Raw genomic sequence first — 22739 nt, 5'->3', positions numbered from 1 at the left:
TGGAATTAAAGAGAGCAACAGAGGGAGGACAAATCTGGGGAAACGATTCAGCCTTACTGTGTCACACCGAAGCCAGATCTCATTCATCCCGTCGGCCACAGGGATTAGCAATTTGATGTTGAATTTCTGACCAGAAATATTCACATCTGGCGTTACCTCACAACCTGAGCAGACAGGAAATGAGGACAAAAGGTTTCCATCATTCTTTTAACACGCCACCTACCATAACATGTTTAAAGCAGATAAATAAACCTTCACATTTCATGATAAGAATCATGTAACACTTTAGGTATGTTTGGATTTCTGCACCTCTGAGATTCATTTGGTGTGCAGGTGTCCCGAGTGCTTCCTCTTTACTCTTGTAGCAGGAAATCGTGATGTCCTTGAACGTGCACCAGTACTGCTTATAGCCCTTCAGCGTCAGCTTCTTGGGTCTGGAAACGCACGGTAGACAGACATATCAAGGTTCAGGTGGAAAAAAGCTCAATACTCTTAAACAGAGGTTAACAGGAAGAGTGGGGGAGGAAAGATCATAGGAGAATACAAAGAGGAGGAAGAGAGAGAGCTCCTTAAGTGTAAAGTCAGCGAGGTGAGAAGGAATGGAGCCAGCATTGTGGAAAACCATTACAGAGGAAATACTCCTCAATATCACAGCCCCCACTCCAAACAACTTTATACTGCATATTTTATGAGACAAGCATCCCAGGAGGCAACATTCTGTCAGCAACGTCTTTGAGCCAAAAACGGATTGGATTCAAAATATGCTTCCACCAACTAATCTCCCTAAAGAGAACCTAAAAGCTCCCTCCTATTTAAATGGTCTTTGGTACTGGCACCATTACAGTTTAGCGCAATGTTGGAAAGAGAAAATAATTCTTTAAAAAGTTAATAAAAATTCTCCTAATGTTTTAATCAGAAATGTTTTTGAATTTATGATGAGTTACTTGCATTTTGTATGTCAGAGAAAGAGCAAATGATTTTTTTAGGGATGTGTTGCTCTGAAAATTCACTTACTTGAAGACTTTGACGTAGTCTGCCAGTTCTGGAATAGATGTGATGTCACCCTGAGGGAAAATGGAAAAAAATCCATTAACATTTATGCTTCCTTTGTCAACAGTTGAATTAGCAACTGTAAAGTGAGGGAATTTTACACTAGAAATATACCAAATCTAACTTTTAGCATGTCCTTTGGTTTATAATTTATATGACTTTAAATGCATCACTTTTAAAGAGCTGGCCAATATAAAAGGGCAAAATGAAAAAAAGTATTTGGTTCTGAGCCCAAAATCAAGTTATATGTGAAGAGAAAAACAAAGTACCAACTGCAAACGAAGAAAATGAGCACAATGTCAATGGAAAACCAATGAGTGAATAGTTTATGTATGCAAAAAAAAAGGTAGCTCAGGACAAAAGTGGTGAAAAGCACCTCCTGAAACCAATGCCAATTTATCCTCTGTGGAGTAACACACTGCCCTCATACCCTAGGATTTAACAGAGCTTAGTGGAAGGTCCAGCTTACTTGTAATCCATTACACTGATGAATGGCTGCTTGTGACAAAAACTGTTAGAAAAAAGAACTGAAGCAGGTTATTCTGAAAATAACCTTTGATAACTTGAGGTTATCAAGGCTGAGGGATACAGTGATGTAACAAGCTCAATTTTGAGCTTGTTACATCACTCAAAAGTGTCCATCAGTTTACATGTTGGGCCCTAAAATTGCACTTAAAGTAAATGTTGGCAAATGGCGTTGAAAAGGAAATGAAAATAACTATACACAGTCTAAATGATATATTTACTGAAATTCTGAGTTTATAGTACACTCATGTCGTATCTTGTTTATTTTTCGCCTTGCTCCTCTTCTGTACACTCAATTTTGTGTCCTTGTTAACTTTATGTGAAGCGTAAATAAAGCTCATGAACTCGAAAACTGAAACAAAAATAATGGACCAAAACCTCAAAACTGGGGGAAAAAATGGTTTCCCATTGTAAGTTCAGAAAATGCACAACACCAATAACAAATGCAGTAGAGTTTTTCTCATACCAGTGTGCTGGAGGTTTTCCCTCCCTCCAAAGTAATCTCCAGGTCAGATAACGCTGCATCCACCTCATCCACCTCCTTCTCGCTGTTATTCATGTGGTTGTCTGAAGACATGCCTGACAGCTTGTTGATGTGGTACTGAGAATAAAAAAATGCTTCACTTCAGATAACTTTAATGATTCATTATTTCTTCTATACAGAACAATGAGGAGTATTGAGTATTACTCTACCAGAAAAGCTGAGAGACAATTAGTTAAAGTAGAGAACACAAAAAGATGGAACAAGATGTACAAGGAAGGAACCGGTAGTCATGTTAGCTGATATCTGTGAAGTTTGCTGCTATTCTTGCAAAAATGCACCAAGTTCCCTTTTATAAATGACAGCTGGGCTGCAATGAATGTTATAAAATATTTGTATGGTAAAGCTTATTGCAACTGTGTACCATTTAACTTAGCTGTATGATTGTTTAAGAGGAAAATGAGGAAGTTAAAAAAAAACGTAACAGGATAGGACAAAATGACAGACGATGCTAATGCACCGCATAATAAGCGATGTGGTCAGGGAAACATTCATTGCATGTCTTTGAAGTTTAATAGCAAATAAAAATCTTTCTCACTGGGGTACATATGTGCAAGATGAGGAAACATGTATCAGTAACAATGGAAATAGCAGTTCAGAAGGATGGCCTCATTACAGAAAATCACCCAGTGAGTTACCAAAACTAAAAACAGCTTGTTGACAAATGGCATTTTTCCATGTCAACTCATCACCAGCCTCCTTCACCGATAGATGAATGAACAGCTGCCCAGAAAGTGAAAGCCACAGAGCTGTGTTTGGCAGAAACATGCTGCATACAAGCAGTAAGACTGGCAGAAAGAGTTCATGCGATATGTTTTATTTTAAACTGACATTTCTTTTCAAAATATGCTAAAGAACAAAGCTTATTTCCCCATTTTTGTGGGTCTAGGTTATGTTTTTAACCATCACATGCCAAATTTCTGCGTAAACTCAAGATGACGGCATGCAAACGCCCAGCGGAACCAGACTGGAACTAAATGATCACTGCTCCTTTTTTAGATGTCTGCTTCAGCTGTGAAATCTTATGCTCATAGTAAGTGGATGAAACGCAGTACAGCTACGTACTAATAGACAGGTAGTGACAGAGCCGCCACCAGTCGGAGCACCAAACGTTCATCAGCAACACTAATGGCACAGCAACAAGAAACCATTCAAGTGTGATTTATTACCAGTCTGATAAAATACACGGTCACACCTCAGACTGCAAGAGCTTTCAAAGGAATGCCTAACAGGTCTATGGGAAGGTATCTTGTTGGAGTGGGTGGTCTGGGCCAATGCATGGAGTCCTGCGGCCAAATACGCACTATAATTACCTTCGGGGTGAGGACAGAGTGGCGTCCTCAAGTCTTGGCACCCAGTTTATGATGGTCAGAAATAGCTGAGGGCACCATGTGGCAACTTGAGGAAGCAAAAGGGGTTAACATCTGTAGATCATTTCCACTGCTCCCCTTTCACTAGTGGCCTGTCCAGGGATTACCCCACTACTTGAAGAGCAGCATGGGTAATAGGTTTGATTCTAGCCTACTGTAATTCAAAACTAAAAATAACTGATTGAGGTATGTAAACATATTCAGAAGTCCCATAGAAACAATACTGAAAATGGGGCTTATTCTCAGAATGGAAACAATAAAGAAATTATTTATTTGACCTTTCAATTCAAAGTGGTGCATAATTATGAACTTTAAGTAAAAGGAAATGGATTTTAAGATTTTTTTACACTTATAAATCAAAAAAGTGTGGTGTGCACTTGCATTCATCCCCCTTTGATCTGACACACCTCTATAAAATCCAAGCCATTTGCTTTCAAAAGTCACCTAGTTAGTAAACTGGGTGTTTGTGTGGAAATCAATCTCAGTATAAACCCAGCTGTTCTGTGAAGACCCCAGAGGTTTGCTAAAGAACATTAGTGAACAAGCAGTACCATGAAGAAGCACAGCAGCGATCAGGTTGTAAAGCAGCATGAACACCAAGACACTGTGTGCACTGCCCAACTGGCAGCCATATGGCCCAGCTTTTGACTGGGATCCAGTCCAATTAATTAGCATCAGGTAGTGAGTTACAACATCCAAAGATAAAAATGACTGCAAAGCCCTTCATATTTCAGATCTATATACCAAACAAGGAAAGGGAGAAAAAAAAAGACCAGGCTTTCGCAAAAACACATTGTTCTTACCTGCAGGGCAGCAAACATCATCATTTCCTCCTCTGTGCACTCAATTTCCTCCAGCAGGATGGCCCACTTGGCCTGTTCATAGAGCTGGTTGACTCTGATGGCATCATACTGCGGATAAATACAAACACATGCTGAAGGGAAAAGGCATTGCAACACCTGTTAAACTCCCAGAACTCAAGATGCTCTGCCTTAACGACCAGACTAGCGCTAGATCAATGAATTTGATTAGATTCAAACTCAAAAGAACAGCACAAATGTTTCTTGAAACATGAAGACGGCACACATTTTAATTACTATATTTTCCCTAAAATATCACATGACTGTATAGTACAAAAAACTAGCTACTGCTTTAATTGTGATTCCCTGGTGGTGGGACATACCTTAGGGTTGAGGTCGAAGAAGCTGTGATATTTAAACCTCAGCAGCAGCACATCGTTTTCCTTCACATCCTGCTCCATGAGAGACCTGGATGAGTCCAGCCACCTGAACAAACATTAACATTACAATAAAAACCCACACAGATCAAAACTACGTAAAAACAACATATTAACATTTAAGATGATCTGTTTTTTTTCCAAACTACGGTCAGCATCATCTCACCCTTGATTGATCTTGGCTTTGTCCAGCAGGGACTGGGGTTTGTAGAGTTTAACCAGGATGTCTGGTGAGGCTATCGACTGGCTGACAGCAAGGATGCCGGGATTGCCCTCTGACAGGGGGCTGTCCCCAAACCAGGCTGAGGTGGGCGACAGAGGGCTGCCATCTCTGGAATCGTAGGTGGGAGTCATGGTCTTACTGTACAAGCCTGGACTAGAGTAGATACTCCCTGCAATAGAAAAAACATAAACCAAAGTCACCAGTTAATCCACCATTATCCACATACAAAGAAAAGCACACAATGCGTAAAGAAAAACATTTTCACTACATAAATGGTGCTTTGCAAAGCTTTTCATCTTTTTACAATGATCTTTTTTTTCCCACATTACAACCATTTCAGTAGAATTATGTAAACTAAAAGTAGTGTATTATTACAAAGCAGAATGAAAGTGAAGGATGGCTTTCAAACTTTTACAAATGAAAATCTGAAAGGTGTGGCTTGCATTTCTCCACTTGCGCTGGAATTTATTTAGCAATATCAGAGTGAAAGGGACTGAATATAAAAGCATTTTTTCCCACTTCACAATTATGCCCCACTTTGAATCAATTACATGAAACCCTAATGATATACTTAGTAAGACCAGTTAGCATTAAACATCACTATATAACTTCCACCCAACAGAGTTTTCAATACATCATGATAAGGTAAGCAGACCTACTAAATTACAACCACATACCGACAGAATTACACTGCTGCAGCAAACTATGTACAGCCAAGGCAAGATTTAAGGAAGGACAGGCAAAATTAACAATACTAACAAATTAGTTTAACAGAATATTATATTCAAGTGCTCCAAACATTTATTTACATGTACAATTTTTTCCTTTAGGTTTTCAGAGTTGGAATCCGACACCACACACACACAAGTCCCTGGGGTAAAGCTGTTTGCATTTCCCGTTGAGAGTATTTTTGGCGATCTCGCCCCCTTCGTTCCCTCTCTTCCTCCTACAGCCGTAGGTCAAGAAGTAGCTGACTAAACCACTAAATCTCTTCTGAAACAAGGAAGTGGGTTTGGTTGGAGTTTGTGACAGTGTATGTTTGTGTTTGTGAGCTAAGGTCATGAGAAAGGAGTGCCGGCTTTGACCACCCATTTATGTGGGGGAGGGTGTTATCCAACGGATCCTCCAAGGTCTTCCTCCTAATGCCGAGTTCACTAGGGCAGGGAGAGTACTCCCATCTCCCATAGGGTCTCAGGAGGAATGTCAACCATGTAGTGCAAGTATGTAGAAGGCAAAGCTGTCAGTTTATTGAGAAACACAAATAAGCCTCCTCCATCCTGTTTACTGTTTAGTTCTTGCAAAATGGAATTCCCTGAATTTCCCACACTTGGTTGCATGCTGCAGTTAGGACCTAGGCAAGAATAGGGTAGGCAAGAATAAGTTTGGCTTCAGCCTATTCCTTTTTTGGGGGGAATTATGGGTTTGTTTATTGTTGTTTTTTTTTTCTTTTGTTGTTTTCTGTGTTTAATGTGGACAATTTACCAAAATAAAGTGATTGATGATTGATGATGATTGATTGAGGACCTCAAGCAAGAAAAACAAAAGTGGAAAACAATAAATTTAACTGGATTACTTTTCTTTTTGGGTTGTTATCTGAGCCATAAAGACAGAATAATAATGTATGTTTAAACTGCTGACTGTCCTCCACATCCTTTAGAGAGCAGCAGCCTTAAATTACTCAAAAAGAAAACTGAGCTTTGACCTAATAGGACGCATAAGTTTGTATCATGAGACTACTAATGTCAGGTGACTCTCTCTTGAAGAGAAGTCAGGTGACTCTACTGCCAGCCTTCAGCCTACGGATGAGGTCTAATGCGCCAACGGAAGGGGGGGAAGGATAAGGAAGCAGTGCAGAAGACACAGGACAGAAGACGAAGGAAGCGCTTACCTTTCACTGGTCCGATGTAAATTATCTCAGAGGCTGGTGTGAGAAAGAAAGTAGGAAAAGGAAAGACAGGAAAAAGTGAAGGAAAAAGGAGAGGAATAGTAAGAAACAAAATTAGTAGGATAGATTCAGGATGCTTCAAACTGTTCAAGGAAAGAGGAAAACAGAAAAAGCAGAAGAAAAGACAAAAGATAAAGAATATTAAAATGAGACTATGTGGCATTTCCGGTGCCAGAGCGAATGAGTCAGTTTGTCCCATTTTTAGAAAGAGATGGGTTGGGCACAACTAACATGGTTCCATCCATATATGTGTAATCATTCAACACAGCAACAGTGACTTCAAATGCAGACAAGACAGTGGTCAAAATGACCATGAATCCTGTGTGTACAATTTAGCAACAATTTTCTGATTCATCGTAAAATTCTAATATCTGCTTTGAGTAAAGTTTTCCACAATCTGCCAAAATTTCCAAATCCAAGATTTAGATATATAGGCAGTATTTATTATAGACAGAGGTTAATAGCACAAGATAAAATAAGGAGAAACCTTGCTGTAATATGCACAGCCTTGATGTTATCTGCTGAAGTCTCACTCTCTCTTACTCTAGCAGTCTTAATAAATTTATGTCAAGCCTGGCTGTCTTCTACTCTACTGCAACTTGAAAGAACCTTCATGTTATCTAATGAGGTCAACTTAGGGTCAAGTTCTCCTCTTTACAAAACTGCTGAGACATCAAAATGTTCGATCTGTCATCCTCCGGCAGACGTATTAGAGCGTGCTTGTACTGCAGACCAAACTGAAATTCTGGTTGATTTCTCAACCAGAAATCTGAATTTGAGAAATCAAATTCTAGTGCATGTCTGGTATACAGCCCTAGTTATCAGAGGTTTTACCAACTTAGTTTTCACCAATATGTGGTGAAAACTCAATTTGTGTCTCAATATGTGTCATAAAAACACAATCAACAAGAAACTTTTAACTCTGTTTATAAAACCAGTGATTTCTTTTCTTATAATGTTAAGATTGTCTCTCAATTTTATTATTTCCTGATAATATTTATATTTTCTCAGTCTTCATTATTTACTTCTATGACTGAAATACCTATGGACCTTTAATTTTGTTAATCTGTTGTAAAATGGAATGAGAAACATAAATTAAATAAATGGTGTAATTTCGTATTTTTATATTTTTTTGCTTTAAAAAAAGAAGAAACATAAATCATTCTCAAATCACTGTTAAATCCTTTTCAGTTTATTGACTGATTAACAGCAGCACCGCATGTGACAAGTCACACTGATAGAAGGGTGGAGAGAGGAAAAGAGCGCATTCTGATTGCATCGCTGCCTCTCTGCAAAGCCTTGTGATTTTGATCAGGAGATCTGGGCTAAGCGGCCGCCGCCTCCTCCCCACAACGGACAGAACATCCTACAATCTGACCACGAAATAAAGCCTTAGACTGCAGCTTGTGATTTGAAAGGGAGGCCCTGCAGGAAGCACACTGAGTAGACAAGGAAACGAATGACAACAAGTAGAGTTTGCACGTGTTTGTTGAAACTCGGCTCCGCCTCGTAGTGTGACCACACGCATCCACTGGGAAATAAGTACATCTTGAATGTCACACACCCATGTTATGTAATGATGTGACTTTGGGTGTGATCGTCTTTGCTATTATGATGTGGTTCCTTTTTGCATTTTCTAGGATTAATTCTAATTTCACATAAGCATTTAAAAGAAGCTTTTCTAAAGAAAGAATAAAAAGAACAGCAGTGGAAATGAAGCAACAGAGACTCATTTACTCCGTCCCATAAATCAGTGACAGCGACCCAGCCTGTTTTGTTCTGCTCCTCCTTGCTCATATGGATGCAACTTTCCATCACTCAGTACAAAGAGAAGGAGGAGCAGGAGGGTTATAATAACTGCACTCCTCTTCCCTGGTTTGGGCTTAAAATGGCAGCGTGACCAGCTATGTGTGGAATCTCAACCATTCTTAGTCCTCCCTGCTGAAGAATTGGGAGCCATGGCTGTCAATCCCTTGCAGGCCTCCAATTCACACATTCACATTTGGTCACTAGAAACAGCAGTGTGGAGTTATCTTAGTGGTTTCTCAACCACAGGTGCAGTCATGCACAAACAAAAAGAATGGAAGATGCTCCGTGTGGGCCAGCAGAACCTGCTGTTCAACCTGCTGCTTCAAGACAATGTCAGTGTAACATCAACAAAGATTATTTTAATGTAGACAGAAATATAAAAGCTGTCTGTGCCTCACCAGATCCAGGAGTCAACAGGGGACCCTCCAGCTCCAGACTGTCCTCTTCTGCCTCTTCCAACTTTTTCTTTTTTTTCTTGGGGTCACGAGGTTTGCGCAGTAGAGACAACTCCTCTGGGTGGCGGATATCTAAGGTGGAATATACAGAAATGGAAAGCAAATGTTTTTCGATGTGGTATAAAAATATAGAAGCCAAACAAAACTCTACAAAAGGGAGCCAGGTTTTGATACTGCAAAGTAGCGTCAACTTGTCACAGGCTGTTGCAAGATTTGACACATTATTTTTATCAGATAATGCTGGGTGAAAATACCAGGTCTGTTTCCAAAACAGGAATGGAATAATTATATATACTGCAGTAAAGATAAACCATACTAAGTAATACTCAGTGTTAACTTAGTTTTGATGAATGGAGCAAAAAACAAAAGGAAAAGTTGGATGTATTTTCAATTAAACATGCTTATTGCAAAGTACACTCTACCATTTTCTGATAGTGTTTTTATAAAGTAACAATGATGATACAATGTTATCTGCTGTATCAGCAGACGATCTACTTGTGCAAAGCCAAAAGTTGTTTTTTTAACCGATAACTGCTGGTTGCATTTGATGCAGTTGTTAAAGAGCCTATTTTGTCCAAGGAAAATCTTGAAACAGGAATCCATTCTTCCTGTTTGCATATTAAGTACTCCAAGACACTGTTTTTAGAATCGTCTTCCATTTCTCACCATTGATATTTGAAATATTGCCTCCATTTCATTTGTGAATTCATTTTAAATAACAAAAAAGTCCCTATCCAATGTTGTTCCAATTAGTTTCAACTGCTCCACCATTATGCACATACTTCTGCACAGTAACATATGGGTGCAGCATATCAGTTAACCTGATGCTTTTACATGGTCTAGACGCCATGTACACTCGGAGGCGTCTGAGATCTTGCCGTCCAATATTTTGGAATGCAGTCTGCAGATAGGATTGTTCACCAACTACTTTTAAATCTTTTTTAAGAAAAAAAGGCTCTTGTTTGTGATTAGTGACATGTATTCACACTCTGCATGCTAATAATATATTTGGCTAGCTGGAGGAAATCTCACTGCCCTTCACGCCTAACGTCTATGTTAATTTATGTTAATAATAAGACGCTTAAGCTCACAACAAGTGTTCAGAAATTTTGATGGGGCCCTCTGAAACCTCTGTATACCTTGATACCAGTAAATGGCCCCCGTCAACACGAACAAACAGTAATTACTGCTTTCTCAACTATAGGCCTTAAATAAACCACCTGGCTTCTCCTAGGGACCAGAAACAATACCATGAAGCCACACAAGACCGGAAAAGAGGGATGCCGAGTCAACATAAAGTGTGAAAGACAGAAGGGAGAAGAAGCAGGAGGGGGTAGATGGGTAGAACTGCAAACAGCTGTACACACATGGGGTGGAAAATTGAAAATCCTTTTTCTCATGGCCCCCAAAAATCTCGCTTTACTGTAATCACCAATTGAGCCATGGGAACCACAGCCTTACTCATCCTTAGCAGAAACACATCAAAGATGAATTCAGTTGGTGCTGATGGTAAATTTTAAGGAATGACATCTTTTACCCAAAAGGCTTCCTATTCATTTGAATAATGAAAAAAGAGAGTGCAAGAAGCCGACACCATGCAGAGTAGACAGACTAAAGCAGCGGCCCGGGCTTCTCTTATTTTCTCTCCATCCCTTGGAGCAGAGAGCCAACATTCAGCAGCAGGACGACTCTGACGAAGGAGGTGAAGGAGCCAGAAAGTGTCAGCATTAAAACAGATGGGCCAAATGCAGAGGGAACACATCTGGACTCAGCTGGATTTGGCTTTCATCGCAGATTCCTTGTATGTCGATATTAGAAAGACATTTCTAATTATTTTTTAATTCTTCTTCGTACACAGCTGATCACTGTCTCATTTCCATATGCATAACAAAAAAAATCCCTCCACAGATGAGGGGTTTAACAACTGTGGCAGACTGATTGAGGAGGTCGCTGGAGGTGTTGAGGAGAGCATGGCCAGGAGGCTCGAGGGGAACATCTTGACTTGGTGAGAAGCTTGTTTGGCTTGTGTAACTAAAGCAAAAGCATTCCAGGAGTTTTAAGAACTACCAGATGGGAGTTGGTCCTCTCTCCCCGTCTCCCTCCTCCCTCATTCTCGTACTGTTGGAGCAGTCCCTCTGCCCTTATACAGCCATGTGAGCTCCAAGCGTGCTGCTGAGCTTTAACCTGACTGAACTATGTGAAGGGGCTGGTTGACACACAAACACATGCACTGTGTGACGTGTTTCAGACTGTGAGTACTTGGACAGGACATGCGTATAGCTGAGGCATAGCAGAAGCATGTGGCTTTTTACTACGCTGTCATTTTAAGCATTTAGCTCGTACAGACAAAATGGAAAATTTTCTGATTAACGCAAGAGAGACATTTTGTAATATTGTGTATCTGATGAAACTGAAGATATGTCTTTAATTTGTTGCATCATGGGTTATATTGCAACCCTTGTCTGTGTTGTTCAGCCCAGATCTTAATATTAAATTTTTTTTTATAAATCTGTTGGTAAACTTGGTCAAATCTCATGAATTATACATCCAGATTACATGACAAAATGACACATGTGTGACCTGCTGGTTGGTAACAAACATGAAGGCTGTTTTAACAATTAGTGAACATAGCAGAACTAAGCTTGCGCTAACAACACCCTCTTCAGTGTGAGAGGTGTTACTGAGGGAAAGTTGGTCATTTTCAGTTTCAGTTAGGTGTTTAAATAACAACAACAGGAAAGACATAAAAGCTGTAAGAATCTGTTTAAAAAGGAAATGGTATTTTCTAGGGAGGCATGTCAGTTTATTCTGGCGGCTACAAAGGAGAGCGAGAGCAGCTTGGGTTTATTCTTGAAAGCTTTCCATCTCTTCCTGTTATGGAAGTGACTTGATTTGGAAATGTTGTACCAACACATTCTGTGCCCCCTCACATCACCATTAAGCATCATAAATTTGTCTCTTTTTCCCCCCACTAGCAGCAGCCCAGCCCTTTCATACTTTAGAACAGTGATTAGATCTCAGGATCTACCAGCTTTCTCCACTGTGAATGGTATTACATCATGTTGTCTCTTACATTACGAACGTCTAAGCATCTTATTTTAAAGAGATGCAGCACTTCAGTGATTCCTCATAATTCTCAGTTATTAATCTCCCTTCTGACATACCTCAACTTTAACAGTTTGCCATCTGCTCCAACAGAGAGAAGCACCTACTGACTTATTTCCAGGCAAACAGTGTGAAGCTTGCGTTCGGTTCCAACATGCAAACGACTCAGGAGATCATTTATGTTACAAAATGATTATATAAATCTCTTTTTTGCCCATTGAATTGGACCCCCATCAATTCACAGTTCAGTAATCACAGATTCATTTCTTTAGAGAGGCCTCAAATATTCACAGACTTTAGACATTTGCAGGTGGTTGTGGTCCCCAAACTCCACAAAGCATCGGCCCACTGTAGTGTGTTTTTGTTATTATTCTAATGAAAGAATTTTCTTTAAAGACCATGCAAAATATTCAACTAAGATTCTTTAAATACATGCACATAAATGCTCAAACAACTCAGACTAGATGTCTGCATTGCTTTAGAATTACCAGCAAACAGCATAATAGAGTAAAAGTCACAATATAATTTACTTTTGTGAAACCACATAGAAATAAAGCACTGATATAGTTAAAGGAGCCTGGAAGAATAAAGTATTCTTCCAGTTGAAATCTAGTTGATTTTCACTGAAATAGTCAATGGTCTCACTGTATGCCATTGTGTTGTTTAAGACTTCATCTTAGGGAAATCAATTCTTCTACACTTCCCACATATCCTGGGCTGATCTTGTATGGAGGAGATGTGACTAATCAGATGTTTTTTAACAAATGTTTGTGACCTTTCTGTCAGCAGAAATGGCACAGGAACAACAAGTCCCCTATCGTCAATCCTACAGACTTCTGACAGTAACCAGGCCTGAGGTCAGAGGAGCTGGGCTGACAGGGAGCCAGCTGGATGTGAAAAATCTGCTCCTTGGAACAGATGATTCAGTTCAGTGAGTAATACCCACCACAAAAAAACACACAAACTTCGTCACAGTCTAATTTTACACCAGAATTTACAGTATAAAAGGCACAAACCCTACATGGACATCCATGAAGACAAAAATTAAGGATTTACAATATGAAATGAGTTCATTCGTAAAAACAGCTTGCTTTATTCATCAGACAAGGTCGAAAGTGTAGTAAATAAGAAGACACTTTTGATTTAGGAGTCAGAGTTAAGTCAAACCACAGTTGTTTTATATTATAAACAACACTGGCCAGTACATTTAGGCCAAGATAAGTAGCCCACAGCTTGATGGGCCATAAATCTGCTGGAGCTAAACAACAAAGCAATAGCCCAAACATATTAAAATAACTTTTCAGAAACTTTACCGAAAAAGACCATGAACGTCATACTCCCGATACAAAAGTGCTGCCTTAAGCCTTTGTTTCCACACTCATCTGGATCCATGGAGATTTATTAATTCATCCATCTGTTCGTTGTCCATCCCTTACCCAAACACCAGGTCAGAGATTATTGGTCCAGGAGGGAAACGCATTCTTCCTTCCCGCCAGTGAGACCAACTCATTCTAGTGGTTCCCAGAAGGGAAATATTGTACACTCCCCACAGCTGGTTATGAGTCTGACCTGGACTCCCCCATTGGATAACCTCTGCAAGGAGGCATCCAGAAGGTATCCTGATCAGATACTCATAGTGATGCAGTGTCTAATCTGCAGGAGGAAGGTGATTTCAGTCATTCTAAATCTTTTGGACATGATAAATATTTCCTGGCCAAAAGTAAGGATTGTTACATAGACAGATTAGTTAACTGGGAACATAATCTTTCCTTTCAGCTCTTTCAATCAAACTCAAGCTCCATCTTACAATCACTTGTAAACACCAGGATACTTAAAAATGACTCTGCTTTAGGCAAAATAATCCTCCACCCAGATAAAGAACATATTTTTCTGGTTGGCAACTATGGCCTCTGACTTAGAGGAGCTGATCTATGTACTGTAAAATGGGTTAGTACATATGAAATGCTGCTATTGTGTCTCTGCTTACTGTAATGAATGACTAAATGTCATAATTAAGTGGAGAAACCTGACTCTTGTTACCCTACAGTGGTGATCAGCAGAAAGGAGGGGTTTTTTTAACACCACAAAACCCATAGCAAAGTGTTTGTTAGATGTTGGAAAGTAAATAAATCCTCATGGTGGAGGAAGGCAAACATGATTTACACCAACACAAACGGAAAATGTTTTTATCACACCATTATTATGGCCTCAGAGAATTTATAAAAAGAGCTGATGAATTGATGAAGCATGCATGTGACTAGCTTGTTAGTTTCCCATCACACCAAGGATGCATTTACATGATCAACAAGCTGAAGATATTTTTCTACTACAGATAAAGGAACCATTAGCTTCATTTAAATTTTTTTTAAAATGTCTAATTGTCACATACAGACTCCTGTTCTGGTAATATTAGTGCCTCATGTTATCGCTGCAATCGTTTTTTCAGCTTTAAAATCAGTAAAACCCTTACGGGTGTGGCTCTTACATGACGCAACATCACAAAATTAGAAATAAATAATTTAAGTAGGCTTCTTTAATTTTTCATATATGTAAAGTTCTTAAAGAGAAAGGCATTTAATATAATTGGGTTCTGACACTTGAACTGAACAAGCCGTTTCCTCGTCTTTCTCCTGTTCTCCAGGTGGGTAAATATGAAAATAGGTTTTTAATCCAGTAATTAGACATGCTGGAACATATTTGGAACATCTGTGAACGTATTTGGAATAGTTATGAGCTATATTAGTTATTCAATTCTTGACTTTGTGTCGTTTTGTTTGAAGAAAGTAACTACGCACGGTGTACATGCTAACGTTAGCCATTAGCCAAGTCTGTTTAATACATGCGCTTCATCCACTTCAGTTTATGCTGGAAAAACCGTTAGAAACTGAAGAACTCAATGTCTATTTTTCTGTTTTGGCTTTTGTAAGGTCCCCACCACCAGTGTTAAAATAGTTTTTTTACCATTAGGATTCAGGATGATAAAAAAAAGTGACTTTAAAAATGACGTTTGGTTTTATGAAGGACTTTAGTTTATTGAACGTCCAATGCAGTACTGTCTTAAGTTAAAAAGTAGCTGGTTAAGGTAACCACTGTCTAATGTGTTTCATTTTAGATAAATAGCTTAGAAAGCTAAGAAGAAGAATGAGTGGATATGTGTTTAGGAAAGAGATGTTTGTTTTGTCGCTAAAAGATGTTTGTTTTTGTCACTTATGGACACTGAAATGTATTAAAAAGGTTGAACTTTGAATATATAAACTGTAAAGAAAGAAACTCAATACAACAAGTATGTTTGGATGTAAAACTTGAATAAATTGCTGCATGACACTTGAACTGAACAAGCCGTTTCCTCGTCTTTCTCCTGTTCTCCAGGAGTATATCTGTCAACAGCGGTGCTGTCGCTACGGTACCCGTTACATAGGCTTCTTTAATTTTTCATATATGTAAAGTTCTTAAAGAGAAAGGCATTTAATATAATTGGGTTCACCAGGATCCCGCTTTACTTAAAACTGGAATTAGGCTCCAAAACTCTGTACAGTGCATCTCTTAGCACTTTAACCAGGGTTCATGAGAATTCTCATTCCTGTTGACTAAAAAAAAAAAAAGCACAAAAGCAGAAAATTCCCAAAAGTCATCCCTTCACTGTCAACTTAGCAGCACAGAACAGGATGTGAGAGCAGCCAAATAACAATAGTGGTCAAAAATAGGGGTGGTGCAAAGTTATTTTTATTACAGTGTATTACAGTACAACAACCTTTAGCTACATTTTTCCTCAATGTAAACCAATTCCTCATGACAAAGTCATGGGCTTTGTCTAAGTCAAAATTCAGCCTCCTACAACAGTCACACAGGCAATATTTTGCTTTCCACTTAACTTGGAGTGTTGGAGTGTAGTCAATTTTCTGCATGTTGCTCCTGTGCAGTATAAGATATTGATAATAAAAACGATTGTATGACAAAGACAAAAAGCTTAGAAACCAACCCTTTTAGTATGATGAAAAAATTGACTAACAGTCAAAAACAACACTTAGAGGGCTGAGCTTCTCTGCGACCAGCTGACCAGATAAAACAGCAAAATCAAAGAAATGTATCAGTGTTAGAAGTGCAACAACTGATAACCTGTTGTCATCAGAAAACACATGTGGTCATGTCTTCAAATACATGACGGGTCCCTCTTTTTCTGCTGTTTGGACCGAAGCCAGGCTGGACAGATGTCGTCTCTTCCCGTTTCTTCTGACTTTCTATCCTTCGCAGTTCAGCAGAAATATTCAGGAAACTGTTAAGCTAAGAGTGCCCTCAAAAAAGCAACGTACCCAGACGTAAATGTTGCTGTAAATTAAGCCAAGTCAGCCGTCATAAAACTACAGTGCAAAATTGTCTCTGACTAATGACCAATAAAGAAAAGTGATGTTAAAGGGAGCATTTAGAGTCAGCAAACAATATCCTGACGCGTACTAAGTCAGCCAAAAGCTTTCTGCCTTCAAACTCTGTGAACCTAAAACATTTTTTAATGCCTGACTCACAGAAAAGCTTTTATTCTGTTCACATCAGCAGGCTTCAAACACAGCTGTTGTTCGATTTAAGCCCAATAAAAACAACTATGTAGTTAAGATTAAAAACAAGAACATTTGCTGCTGTTGAAAACATTCAAAAAGGAGAAAAGTTGCTGCTTGAGTCTCTGGTATCTGGCTCAAAACAGTACTGGGACCAAGATGTGTGTTTTGACCATATCCATGAATCCTTCATTCGTATTCTGTAGGTTGTTTTACATTTTTTGATAGCACAACAGCAAATGTCTATGGATTTTAGGGCATAACAGTTATCCTGTCAACAAATTCTTCCACTTTAGCTACGTATCTCTGCAGCTACTCCAAAGTAACCATGTCTTAGCAGTCTGATTAATGCTCTCCTTGCTTAACCTGCAAGTGTATGTTGTTGTATGTTTTGAAGTAGTAGATAGTGACAATGTTCTCAGGCGATCCAATATTATGTGTACATTGTGTACTATCGGATAAAAATTATAAACAGCAAATTTTTGCTTGTAAAGTGAAAAGGTGTCAAAATGTTTAAAAATATTTATGAATATGTTTGCAAAGCAATGCATGTTCTCCAAGCCAGCGAAACATGGATGAGATTGGTGCAAAGAGGCCTTCAGGAAAACATTGAGAGATTTTTTAGGTAAATGCTCGATGGGATCCAGAATGTGGCCTCTGACCCGTCTCTCAGAGAACATAGTGGAGCCAGGGGAATGAGAAATTCACAGAGGGAGCATAAACATGAGCAGTCATGTTTTCTTCTAGTGTTTTCTGTAAGCCTAACACAGATTGATAATCTTTGTATACTAAACATTTATCTGAGGTAGCTACAAACCTGAGTTCAAGGACATAACTTCATACATAGGGGTGTGCAAAGAGGAGAGAGTGTTTGATAAACACATGAAATTACTACATAAAAACAGAGCAACAGGAAGGGTGTGATTATCAAAGCTCAACATAGAATATTTCCAAAAATACCATCACCAGAGGAAGTTTTTAGTTCAGCAGGGTGTGTGCCTTCAGCATATCCTTAAACACTCCAAACAATCCGACGTCATAAAAACGAGCAGACGGTTCACTCACTGAAAGTCTTGCAGATGTCCGACACAGCCTTGAAGACCCGGTCTGAGAAGTTCACCTTGACCTTCATGTGCTTCATGTTGGGCAGCTGCAGGCGCAGCAGTTTGTGCTGCGGCGTGAAGAGCAGCCTGGCGTCGGCCTGGATGCCGTACTTGTCCAAAGTCCAGTGGGTTTTCAGCAACCATGTCTTCTTCTTTTCCCACCACAGGGCATGGTCTGACCAGTCCTTCTTCACATCTAAAATATGGAGGAAACAAAGAGATGAAAACGCTTAGAATGTAAATCTGTATTATTTACTTTGAGACTAAAAGAAAAAAGAAAGAAGAAGATAAGCAAATCTCCATCTGTAGCTACTTAATATCATCAAATATCCTCCTTTCAGGAAACAGGTCATATTTGGGAAGGACACTGTAAAAGTGTTACTGAAAAAGCTTTTAAAAGGGGCAGCAAAGTCAGAGTGTAAAGGGTGAGAGGAGCGTGTGAAAGACGTGGCTGTTTGAGTGACACTGTGGGAATATCGGGTTCATACCTCCTTTATTCCCAAGTCACACTGTGATCCCTTTTAAAACAAACACAAGGCACCCAAAACCCCACACAGCTTCTAGGCTTTTGCTCAGGAGGAGCTCAGCACAATAGCGACAGGTCTGTGGTCTCATGGTCTACGTGTCTGACTTCAAGGTGGAGGTGAAAGCCGCAGGGATTTTAAGGGAACGCGCAGCATCTGTTTTCAACATCGCATGGTTTCTATTCAAGCAGTGCAGCCATAAGCTGAGCTTCTGTAGGACTTTCCAAACTCCTTCAAAGTAAAATGAATTTATTAGTTAATACATCATTTATTAGTTAATATCTTGCATTTCCTTGAGATATATGCAAAAGAAAGCAAAATCATTTTTAAAGTAAAGACCCCTTCAAAATCAAGCCTTTCTTCACTTATTGTTCTCTTTTTTAAGTTAATCAGTTTCTTAGAAATTAATTACATTCCATTTTCCTAGGGTATCCAAAGCACACGAGAGGTCTGTATTTTTTTCCCACTAAGCTGTACGCACATCGTGTTACCACACACAATGAGCTTGAATGGCAAGGCAGATAAATAAATAATCGACAACAAAGTGTCATCTTGGTGTCACAGAGTCTCTATAACAAACATTACCGTTACTTCTACATTCTGGTTACTTAGAAGTGGTGCAAGGAAAAATAAATAAAAAAATTTCTGTCCTACTACAGCAAAGGGAAATGTGTAGTTCTCCGTCTCGTGTCTGTAGCAATACGAGTTGGTCAGATGGGACTGAGATCAGGGTTTTTGGATGAATATGTGGAAGAGCATCTCAGGCCAGCTGTTCAATGTAGCGGAGGAGCTGTGGTGCTGTGGGCCTCTGTCTCTTCCAAAGGAACCTTATGCACCAATATGAACTTTGAAATACCAGAAGATTTTAAATGAACATTCTCAATCCGAACACCTATGTCCCATAGAAAATTTGTATGGCATTTACAGAAAACCAATGGTGACTCTAGGGATTTTACGGAAAATATTATTTATTTACCCCAGTGAATCAATGTTCTCAAATTAAATGTTGGACTCTCAGTCACAGATTTTGATCATTTTAATTTGAATACTTTTTACACATATTTAACAGGTGTGCCAAAAAATTTATTTGTACACATTAAAAAAATAAATAGAACAACGTAGTATGTCCTATTCATATACAAGCCACTCATAGGACATAAGCAAGAACATAAAAAAATAACAGGTATATATTTGTTCTTCACTTTTTCCACAAGAGCAACAGTTTACATACACAGATAAATAAACACGATGTTGGATGTTGTTTGTGCCCAATCCCCCTGCACCTGTCAGATAAACAGCTTGTTGCCATGACATCCGAAACACCAACATGGCCGTGTTATTTCAGAGTGCTGCTGTTGTTTTCCCTGACCTTTACTTTACATTGGGGCAAATACATGCATTACTGGCACGCCTGCTGATTTTGTCTGAGAGTTGAATGAATGGGATTAGTGGGTGTCTGAGTGAAAACACCAGAATGTCTGTTTAGACCCGAGGAAACAAGACTGCTGTGATGAGGGAAAAGCAAACTGAGCAGAGGAAGGATTTACAATAATGATTAAAATGGAGGGTGGGGGGTATGAGGAGTGGGGGGACTCCATCACCATCTCAAAGCTGTGAGGACCATCTTGGAGAGGGGTTGGTTGTTTGTAAAGCTGCTGGCTTGTATGCCATTTACTCCAACAGGCAAACACTTGGAGGCCAAGTGAAAACATTCTTTCTGAGTCCTTGTGCAAGTTGCTCCAACAGCATGGGGTCGAGCTGTCACCGCTTCATTCTGATGCCTCAGCTGTGCAGAACACGGCTTCATTGCTACCATCAGCATAACTTTGCCCTCAAGTTTGGTGCAGCTATTAAAGGCAGAACTAATGAGAGGGACTATAGAGAGAAAACCTGAAAATAATCCTGAATGTATTTTCATAACTCTGCTCAGTTTTTCCCCTCAGACAACCTTGTAATTTCTGGTGTCTGGGAGCAGCCAACCATAACATTTGGCACTAAGGTTTGCACCACACACATCCTATAGAAGTGCTCTTATACTGTATTCATGCATTCCTGAATACATCGACTTGGCTAGTCTTAGACACACTCCCTATAGGCTCTGCTTCTTCATTTCCTTATAGCCGCCCACTGCTGAACCCTCAGTGAACACGGCCTTCTGCCCTATCCTTACGAGAGTCATTATGCAGTGGTTTGATGAGTTGTGATTGGACAAAAACAGCTTGGGCAGGCTTCTATTGGTCCCCTTCAGCGATAATAGGGTAACTCAATCCACACAGAGAGGAAGAGAAGGCCAATGGCATCTTACAGCTAAAAATATAGCTTGCCAAGCCTGACGTAATGCAGCAGCCAGAGGAATGGGTTCCTAAGTAATTGGGTGCATTAAATGTGGACCCACAGCTCCTGGTCTGTGCACATGGACTGAGAGGGAAGGGAAACCAGAATGAGAAAACCATGTTTTATGACCTCCACATGACATGACAAATGATACAGAGAATGTATGTTATGTGTGTGTGTGTGTGTGTGTGTGGGTGTGTGTGTGTGTGCTCCTTTTATCCATCCATTAACTACATTAGCTCTAAGTGTGCTGTGCATGAGAGTATCTGGGCTTTATTAGGCTTAATTAATTCATAAATTCAAGCAAAAGAAGTACTTCCCATTCAACACCATGATTTCTTAATCTGATTTATACACGAGTTGCCATGAGCAGAGATACAGGTTATTAAAGAAAGAATGATTAAAAACCATGAAAGGTACAAAGGTATAAAAGTACTCAGTCTAAAGGGCTTTCATTGGGATTTGCTCTCCTCTACATACTCCCTCCATATCTTGTCTTCTGCTCTGAATATCTTCTTTGTTTACATTAGGAGGCTGCTTTGTTTATGAACGCCTGTCTGTATGGGGGAGGGCAAGGGTAGAGGGATGATGAAGAGGATGAGTAAAAGGGCATGAAAACGATGGGTGAGTAGAATGAGCTACAGACGGGGAGGAGCAACAGCAATATGACAAAGCAGGTGGTAAAGCAGCAAGGACGTTCAAGGTTAAAACTGATGTTAGACCACAGCTTCAATTTATTGGGAATAATTCAAATTAACTAAGGAAGAATAAAATTTACCAACTGTTTCACAACCAATAAGGTGTCCTCTTCTACATCATATTAGCCAGGTTATCCATGTTATTCCAAGCTATGTTGACATAGTATAGATTCTTTTTGCAGCTTCTGCCAATAATGTGGAAGTTACACTGAAGTAGTGCAAATCTTTATTAGTTAGGTATTTTTCAAATAATTGTGATGCACTTCAGCTACATTTCTAACTTTTGTTGCAATGCTCCAGTCATCTGCAAGTCCTTCTACCTATAAAAACTAACAAATCTTAACCTGTGGTTTCAACAAATGTGCATTGAGCATTCATTAAAATATAACCCCTTCTCCGTGTTGTGGTTGTGCTCTGACTGGTTAACAGAGGAGAAGGATTTCACTAATAGGAATATAGCGTAGTTACATCCTTTTACTTGTCAGTGCATGAAAAAAAAATCTAATATATAAGATTTAAAAATGTGGAAAAACTGCAGATCCATATTGAAATAAATTAAGATTTCTAACTCATCCAACATTGCAGCTGAAAGCCTGCATCTCCCTGATCTTACAACACGAGCAACCCACCGTCTGCAGTTTTTCAAGCAACAGTAGAACCAAAGCCAGGTAATGTGTGACTCTTGATTTTTCCAAATGTTTTAAGCCACATATGCTTTGCAACAGATGAAAATATCAGACTGGTGGTGTGAAAGTCACAAAACAATGTGGACAAAAGCTTTTTTTGTGGTATGCAATAAATGCGAGACCTTCTTGTAGAAAAACTAAACTGCTTTTTGGAGAAAAAAAATGCTTATATTATTTTAAAAAGTGAGTCAATGCATTAACTGAAAGAAAATATTCATCACTATAAGTGCTACTGCAGGCTGAAATCAAAAGTAAATCTAAAAATATAACATTTAAGCACAAAAGAAGTGTTGTCCTGCAGCTTTAAAGGGGAGATTGTGGAGAGTGAACTCAGTGACATGATGTAGCTAATTTTTTTTTTTCCGTGCTTTGCAGCAGTAGACATCAGCTGGCAACCAAAGCCAAATCCACCCTCATAAAATGATTTAAAGGGGCTGTGTGTGGAGGTTTTGTGAGGCTTTTTAACCCCCATCAGCCAGTGTAACCAATACGTCAGTTGTCACTAAAAACATGTTCGTGCACTGAAAGGCCGTGTCATTTTCAACCATCAGTTGAGAACATTACGACCGAGTAAGACTAGTCAT

The 22739-nt window shown here is 39.3% G+C and overlaps 1 protein-coding gene across 5 annotated transcripts in view; it reads right to left on the bottom strand.

The window, feature by feature from the left end:
- The window catches only part of fermt2 (FERM domain containing kindlin 2), a 46210-nt gene that overhangs the window by 7498 nt on the left and 15973 nt on the right, over window positions 1-22739 (bottom strand). For 3 of the 5 annotated variants that reach the window (XM_028000507.1, XM_028000502.1, XM_028000503.1), the window contains exons 3-12: window positions 17876-18109; window positions 9099-9227; window positions 6835-6867; window positions 4890-5115; window positions 4670-4772; window positions 4290-4397; window positions 2042-2176; window positions 1015-1064; window positions 310-434; window positions 58-164 (exon numbers count right to left, since the gene is read on the bottom strand). In XM_028000507.1, coding sequence (XP_027856308.1) covers window positions 58-164; window positions 310-434; window positions 1015-1064; window positions 2042-2176; window positions 4290-4397; window positions 4670-4772; window positions 4890-5115; window positions 6835-6867; window positions 9099-9227; window positions 17876-18109 — 1250 coding nt within the window. The remainder of the gene's footprint in view (window positions 1-57; window positions 165-309; window positions 435-1014; window positions 1065-2041; window positions 2177-4289; window positions 4398-4669; window positions 4773-4889; window positions 5116-6834; window positions 6868-9098; window positions 9228-17875; window positions 18110-22739) is intronic. The other 2 variants (XM_028000505.1, XM_028000506.1) reach the window with 1 other exon arrangement.

The sequence above is a fragment of the Xiphophorus couchianus genome, chromosome 19 (genome assembly GCF_001444195.1).
Source record: "Xiphophorus couchianus chromosome 19, X_couchianus-1.0, whole genome shotgun sequence".
Lineage (NCBI taxonomy): Eukaryota > Metazoa > Chordata > Actinopteri > Cyprinodontiformes > Poeciliidae > Xiphophorus > Xiphophorus couchianus.
The sequence above is the reverse complement of the archived record's forward strand: the minus strand, read 5'-3'. Positions and strand labels throughout refer to the sequence as shown.